The sequence below is a fragment of the Salmo trutta genome, unplaced genomic scaffold (genome assembly GCF_901001165.1).
Source record: "Salmo trutta unplaced genomic scaffold, fSalTru1.1, whole genome shotgun sequence".
Classification (NCBI taxonomy): domain Eukaryota; kingdom Metazoa; phylum Chordata; class Actinopteri; order Salmoniformes; family Salmonidae; genus Salmo; species Salmo trutta.
In genome coordinates, this window is record NW_021822220.1 from 24,369 (window position 1) to 32,500 (window position 8,132).

At 43.5% G+C, this 8,132-nt stretch overlaps 1 protein-coding gene and 1 long non-coding RNA gene across 2 annotated transcripts; one reads left to right on the forward strand and one right to left on the reverse strand.

Moving 5' to 3' along the window:
- The first annotated feature begins 233 nt into the window (after window positions 1-233).
- Window positions 234-3,943, forward strand: LOC115181145 (double-stranded RNA-binding protein Staufen homolog 2-like). The gene is made up of 3 exons (XM_029743176.1): window positions 234-405; window positions 1,664-1,843; window positions 3,844-3,943. The coding sequence occupies exons 1-3, from the start codon at window positions 302-304 to the stop codon at window positions 3,941-3,943; spliced, it is 384 nt and encodes a 127-aa protein (XP_029599036.1). The 5' UTR covers window positions 234-301.
- A 3,361-nt stretch (window positions 3,944-7,304) lies between these two features.
- Window positions 7,305-7,898, reverse strand: LOC115181144 (uncharacterized). Its single transcript, XR_003873301.1, has 3 exons — window positions 7,864-7,898; window positions 7,658-7,715; window positions 7,305-7,381 (listed from the first exon to the last, which is right to left on the reverse strand). It is a non-coding gene; the product is annotated as an uncharacterized LOC115181144 (long non-coding RNA).
- Between the last annotated feature and the right edge of the window lie 234 nt (window positions 7,899-8,132).

Genomic DNA, 8,132 nt, shown 5'->3' on the forward strand with positions numbered 1-8,132 from the left:
TACTGGCAATCGAACCCACAACCCTGGCGTTGCAAACACCATGCTCTACCAACTGAGCCACGGGGAGCCCTATCCTATCCTCAGAGGAAGGATAGCCATTCTCTCTCACACATACTTACCAAAACGATAGACTCCTCTGGCACTGACTGACAGTGGAATGTGTGTACCAGGTAACAATGTGAGATCTAATGACCCTCTTTCTCCCCTCCCCTCTTCTCCTCCCCTACCTTCCTCTTCCTCCTCCTCTCCTCTTCCAGCCCAGAAGGGTCTGCTCCACCTCTCCCCAGACGTCTATCAAGAGATGGAGGCGAGCAGGAAACAGGGGACCCCCGTTAACTACCTGACCCCCAAACTATCTGACCCCCTGGTCGTCCCCGTATCCCCTGGACACACCCCCTACTACAGGTAGAATCACTCCTTCATTCCCATGTCTACCAGATACCTAACCAGCTATAAGGAGAACTGAGCTGGGTTAGTTACCATGTCTACCAGATACCTAAACAGCTAGGAGAACTGAGCTGGGTTAGTTACCATGTCTACCAGATACCTAAACAGCTAGGAGAACTGAGCTGGGTTAGTTACCATGTCTACCAGATACCTAAACAGCTAGGAGAACTGAGCTGGGTTAGTTACCATGTCTACCAGATACCTAAACAGCTAGGAGAACTGAGCTGGGTTAGTTACCATGTCTACCAGATACCTAACCAGCTATAAGGAGAACTGAGCTGGGTTAGTTACCATGTCTACCAGATACCTAAACAGCTAGGAGAACTGAGCTGGGTTAGTTACCATGTCTACCAGATACCTAACCAGCTATAAGGAGAACTGAGCTGGGTTAGTTACCATGTCTACCAGATACCTAACCAGCTATAAGGAGAACTGAGCTGGGTTAGTTACCATGTCTACCAGATACCTAAACAGCTATAAGGAGAACTGAGCTGGGTTAGTTACCATGTCTACCAGATACCTAAACAGCTAGGAGAACTGAGCTGGGTTAGTTACCATGTCTACCAGATACCTAAACAGCTAGGAGAACTGAGCTGGGTTAGTTACCATGTCTACCAGATACCTAAACAGCTAGGAGAACTGAGCTGGGTTAGTTACCATGTCTACCAGATACCTAAACAGCTAGGAGAACTGAGCTGGGTTAGTTACCATGTCTACCAGATACCTAAACAGCTAGGAGAACTGAGCTGGGTTAGTTACCATGTCTACCAGATACCTAAACAGCTAGGAGAACTGAGCTGGGTTAGTTACCATGTCTACCAGATACCTAAACAGCTAGGAGAACTGAGCTGGGTTAGTTACCATGTCTACCAGATACCTAAACAGCTAGGAGAACTGAGCTGGGTTAGTTACCATGTCTACCAGATACCTAAACAGCTAGGAGAACTGAGCTGGGTTAGTTACCATGTCTACCAGATACCTAAACAGCTAGGAGAACTGAGCTGGGTTAGTTACCATGTCTACCAGATACCTAACCAGCTATAAGGAGAACTGAGCTGGGTTAGTTACCATTGGCAGAATGTGTAATATCTATGTTTCTGACCGAGACGTTTACTAAGTGTATGACATGAGCAATGTGGCGTATTATTGTTGAGTGTTTAAACACTGTGTTTCTAAGATCTTTTTCTATTACAGTTAATCCGTTTGTATCTTCCAGCCCCCCCGCCGTCGCCACGGCAGCCATGGCGAGGGAGCTGTTGATGAACGGGTCTGGAGACGGGAGGTCCGGGGAGAACGTGGGCCTGAAGGGGAAGAGCTCTGTCCAGCCCTCACAGCAGCTAGAGTACCTGGCTCGCATACAGGGCTTCCAGGTAGGGATGCAGTATGCTTCTAATACGCACACACACGCACACACACACGCACGCACGCACACACACACACACACACGCACACATCTAAACAGTACGTGTACACAAACACACACACACACACACAGACAGTACAGACACACACACACACACACACACACAGACAGTACAGACACACACACACACACACACACACACACAGACAGTACACACACACACACACACAGACAGTACAGACACACACACAGACACACACACACACACACAGACAGTACAGACACACACACACACAGACAGTACACACACACACACACACACATACAGACAGTACAGACACACACACACACACACACACACACACACACACACACAGACAGACAGACAGACAGACAGACAGACAGACAGACAGACAGACAGACAGACAGACAGACAGACACAGACAGTACACACACACACACAGACAGTACACACACACACACACACACACTCAGACAGTACACACACACACTCAGACAGTACACACACACACACACTCAGTACACACACACTCAGACAGTACACACACACTCAGACAGTACACACACACTCAGTACACACACACACTCAGCCAGGTAGGGAGAAAGAGGTTAACAGTGGGTGTGTTTTCTCTGTTAGAGATGGTTGGCAGAGACTCTGATATAGCAGTAGACTGACACATGGAGGGCTGAAGGGCTGCTCCTTATACCCTGTACCGTGTGTGTGTGTGTGTGTGTGTGTGTGTGTGTGTGTGTGTGTGTGTGTGTGTGTGTGTGTGTGTGTGTGTGTGTGTGTGACTGGATGGCTGACTGACTGGATGGCTGACTGACTGGCTGGCTGGCTGACTGGATAGATGGCTGGCTGGCTGACTGACTGGATGGCTGGCTGACTGACTGGATTGCTGGCTGGCTGGATGGATGGATGACTGACTGGATGGATGGATGACTGACTGACTGACTGGGTGGCTGGCTGGCTGACTGACTGGATTGCTGGCTGACTGGCTGACTGACTGACTGACTGACTGGATGGATGACTGACTGACTGGATGGCTGGCTGGCTGACTGACTGGATTGCTGGCTGACTGACTGGATGGCTGGCTGACTGGATAGTTGGCTGACTGACTGGATGGATGGCTGACTGACTGGATAGCTGGCTGGCTGGATCGCTGACTGGATGGATGGCTGGCTGGCTGGCTGGCTGACTGGATGGATGGCTGGCTGACTGGCTGGATGGCTGACTGGATGGATGGCTGGCTGACTGGCTGGATGGCTGGCTGACTGGATGGATGGCTGGCTGACTGACTGACTGGATGGATGGATGTATGGCTGACTGACTGGATGGATGGCTGGCTGACTGACTGGATGGATGGATGGATGGATGGATGGCTGACTGGCTGGATGGCTGGCTGACTGACTGGATAGCTGGCTGGCTGGATCGCTGACTGGATGGATGGCTGGCTGGCTGGCTGACTAGATGGATGGATGGATGGATGGATGGCTGGATGGCTGGCTGGCTGACTGGATGGATGGATGGCTGGCTGACTGACTGGATGGATGGATGTATGGCTGACTGACTGGATGGCTGGCTGGCTGACTGACTGGATTGCTGGCTGACTGACTGGATGGCTGGCTGACTGGATAGTTGGCTGACTGACTGGATGGCTGACTGACTGGATAGCTGGCTGGCTGGCTGGATGGCTGACTGACTGGCTGACTGACTGGATGGATGGCTGACTGGATGGATGGCTGGCTGGCTGGCTGGATGACTGGCTGACAGGCTGGATGGCTGGCTGACTGGCTGGATGGCTGGCTGACTGGATGGCTGGCTGACTGACTGACTGGATGGCTGACTGGCTGGCTGGCTGACTGACGATGGCTGGCTGACTGACTGACTGGATGGATGGCTGGATGACTGGCTGACTTAAATCTCTTAATTGTTATTACATTTTATAATTGTTTTCTTTATGTTTTGTTAGCTTTTAAATTATATCAATCTCAACCGGTCATCTTTCCAGTGATGAAGACATGTCTCATGGTAGAGTGGGGGGGACGGGTCATCTTTCCAGGGATGAAGACATGTCTCATGGTAGAGTGGACGGGACGGGTCATCTTTGAGCACCTCTCTCTCCTGAATGTGTTGTCATTCAAGGTCCAACAAGTCTTCCATGAGTAAACATGTATGGACACACCAGATCCTAACCTGGTGTTCCTCAGTAACATTAAACACACCAGATCCTAACCTGGTGTTCCTCAGTAACATTAAACACACCAGATCCTAATCTGGTGTTCCTCAGTAACATTAAACACACCAGATCCTAACCTGGTGTTCCTCAGTAACATTAAACACACCAGATCCTAACCTGGTGTTCCTCAGTAACATTAAACACACCAGATCCTAACCTGGTGTTCCTCAGTAACATTAAACACACCAGATCCTAACCTGGTGTTCCTCAGTAACATTAAACACACCAGATCCTAACCTGGTGTTCCTCAGTAACATTAAACACACCAGATCCTAACCTGGTGTTCCTCAGTAACATTAAACACACCAGATCCTAACCTGGTGTTCCTCAGTAACATTAAACACACCAGATCCTAACCTGGTGTTCCTCAGTAACATTAAACACACCAGATCCTAACCTGGTGTTCCTCAGTAACATTAAACACACCAGATCCTAACCTGCTCTGGGCTCCAGACAAAACACTTTGTTATTGTTCTTTAGCTCTCAGCCTTCCTGTGTGTAACCTGAGAGAGCACTGAGGCCCGGCCAAGCCCCATCTCACACATCATGTTCTGCTTAGAGAGTTCGTGTGCGTGTGCGTGTGCGTGTGCGTGTGTGTGTGTGTGTTGTTTTACAAGGAAAATTCAGGCAAGGAAAATTAGGGGTTGGGGTTAAAGTTAGGGTTAGGTTTAGGGTTAAGGTTAGGTTTAGGGTTAAAGTTAGGTTCAGGGTTAGGTTTAGGGTTAAGGTTAGGTTTAGGCTTAGGGTTAAAGTTAGATTTAGGGTTAAGGTTAGGTTTAAGGTTTAGGTTTAGGGTTAAGGTTAGGTTTAGGGTTAAGGTTAGGTTTAGGGTTAAAGTTAGGTTCAGGGTTACGGTTAGGTTTAGGGTTAAGGTTAGGTTTAGGGTTAAAGTTAGATTTAGGTTTAAGGTTTAGGGTTAGGTTTAGGGTTAGGTTTAGGGTTAAGGTTAGGGTTAAGATTAGGTTAGGTTTAGGGTTAAGGTTAGATTTAGGGTTAGGTTTAGGGTTAAAATTAGGTTAAGGTTAGGTTTATGGTTAGGTTTAGGGTTAAGGTTAGGTTTATGGTTAAGGTTAGGTTTAAGGTTAGGTTTAGGGTTAAGGTTAGGTTTAGGGTTAAGGTTAGGTTTAAGGTTAGGTTTAGGGTTCGGGTTTAGGGAAAACAGGACTTTGAATGGGAATCAATTGTTTGATCCCCTCACGGATAGTACAACAAAGTTAGATTGTCTGTCATCTCAGTTACAATCTCATTGAGTGGATGCTTCATATTATTGACAGTTTGTAAGGGAGATTATATTAGATGTCTACGTTAAGCAGATTGTACATTTACGTTCGGATTTAATCTATGTAAGGTTTATGTTTCTGGCCACAGTGCTTTAGTGTCCTTCTTAGATTTACTAATACATCCACTTGTCTCTTTTTACCAAACAGAACACACTCAATCACATTTACCTTCTAAACAGAACACACTCAATCACATTTACCTTCTCAACAGAACACACTCAATCACATTTACCTTCTAAACAGAACACACTCAATCACATTTACCTTCTAAACAGAACACACTCAATCACATTTACCTTCTCAACAGAACACACTCAATCACATTTACCTTCTAAACAGAACACACTCAATCACATTTACCTTCTAAACAGAACACACTCAATCACATTTACCTTCTCAACAGAACAATCACATTTACCTTCTAAACAGAACACACTCAATCACATTTACCTTCTCAACAGAACACACTCAATCACATTTACCTTCTAAACAGAACACACTCAATCACATTTACCTTCTAAACAGAACACACTCAATCACATTTACCTTCTCAACAGAACAATCACATTTACCTTCTAAACAGAACACACTCAATCACATTTACCTTCTCAACAGAACAATCACATTTACCTTCTAAACAGAACACACTCAATCACATTTACCTTCTAAACAGAACACACTCAATCACATTTACCTTCTAAACAGAACAATCACATTTACCTTCTAAACAGAACACACTCAATCACATTTACCTTCTAAACAGAACACACTCAATCACATTTACCTTCTAAACAGAACACACTCAATCACATTTACCTTCTCAACAGAACACACTCAATCACATTTACCTTCTCAACAGAACACACTCAATCACATTTACCTTCTAAACAGAACACACTCAATCACATTTACCTTCTCAACAGAACACACTCAATCACATTTACCTTCTCAACAGAACACACTCAATCACATTTCCCTTCTCAACAGAACACACTCAATCACATTTATCTTCTCAACAGAACACACTCAATCACATTTACCTTCTCAACAGAACACACTCAATCACATTTACCTTCTAAACAGAACACACTCAATCACATTTACCTTCTAAACAGAACAATCACATTTACCTTCTAAACAGAACAGTCACATTTACCTTCTAAACAGAACACATTCAATCACATTTACCTTCTAAACAGAACAATCACATTTACCTTCTAAACAGATCACGCTCAATCACATTTACCTTCTAAACAGAACACACTCAATCACATTTACCTTCTAAACAGAACAATCACATTTACCTTCTAAACAGATCACGCTCAATCACATTTACCTTCTAAACAGAACAATCACATTTACCTTCTCAAGAGATCACGCTCAATCACATTTATCTTCTAAACAGAACACACTCAATCACATTTACCTTCTAAACAGAACAATCACATTTACCTTCTAAACAGAACACACTCAATCACATTTATCTTCTAAACAGAACACACTCAATCACATTTACCTTCTAAACAGAACACACTCAATCACATGTACCTTCTAAACAGAACAATCACATTTACCTTCTAAACAGAACACACCCAATCACATTTACCTTCTAAACAGAACAATCACATTTACTTTCTAAACAGAACACAATCAATCACATTTACCTTCTAAACAGAACAATCACATTTACCTTCTAAACAGAACACACTCAATCACATTTACCTTCTAAACAGAACACACTCAATCACATTTACCTTCTAAACAGAACAATCACATTTACCTTCTAAACAGAACACACTCAATCACATTTACCTTCTAAACAGAACACACTCAATCACATTTACCTTCTAAACAGAACACACTCAATGACATTTACCTTCTAAACAGAACAATCACATTTACCTTCTAAACAGAACACACTCAATCACATTTACCTTCTAAACAGAACACACTCAATCACATTTACCTTCTAAACAGAACACACTCAATCACATTTACCTTCTAAACAGAACACACTCAATCACATTTACCTTCTCAACAGAACAATCACATTTACCTTCTAAACAGAACACACTCAATCACATTTACCTTCTAAACAGAACACACTCAATCACATTTACCTTCTAAACAGAACAATCACATTTACCTTCTAAACAGAACACACTCAATCACATTTACCTTCTCAACAGAACACACTCAATCACATTTACCTTCTAAACAGAACACACTCAATCACATTTATCTTCTCAACAGAACACACTCAATCACATTTACCTTCTCAACAGAACACACTCAATCACATTTACCTTCTCAACAGAACACACTCAATCACATTTACCTTCTAAACAGAACAATCACATTTACCTTCTAAACAGAACACACTCAATCACATTTACCTTCTAAACAGAACACACTCAATCACATTTACCTTCTAAACAGAACACGCTCAATCACATTTACCTTCTAAACAGAACAATCACATTTACCTTCTTAACAGAACAATCACATTTACCTTCTAAACAGAACACACTCAATCACATTTACCTTCTAAACAGAACAATCACATTTACCTTCTAAACAGATCACGCTCAATCACATTTACCTTCTAAACAGAACAATCACATTTACCTTCTCAAGAGATCACGCTCAATCACATTTATCTTCTAAACAGAACACACTCAATCACATTTACCTTCTAAACAGAACAATCACATTAGCCTTCTAAACAGAACACACTCAATCACATTTACCTTCTAAACAGAACACACTCAATCACATTTA

Bases quoted from the DNA above. Each gene is read 5' to 3' on its own strand.
- LOC115181145 (XM_029743176.1), top strand. From the start codon at position 302: ATGGAGGCGAGCAGGAAACAGGGGACCCCCGTTAACTACCTGACCCCC. The intron at 406-1,663 runs GTAGAATCACTC...TGTATCTTCCAG, and splicing joins GGACACACCCCCTACTACAG to CCCCCCCGCCGTCGCCACGG. The intron at 1,844-3,843 runs GCACACACACGC...TCATCTTTCCAG, and splicing joins ATGCAGTATGCTTCTAATAC to TGATGAAGACATGTCTCATG.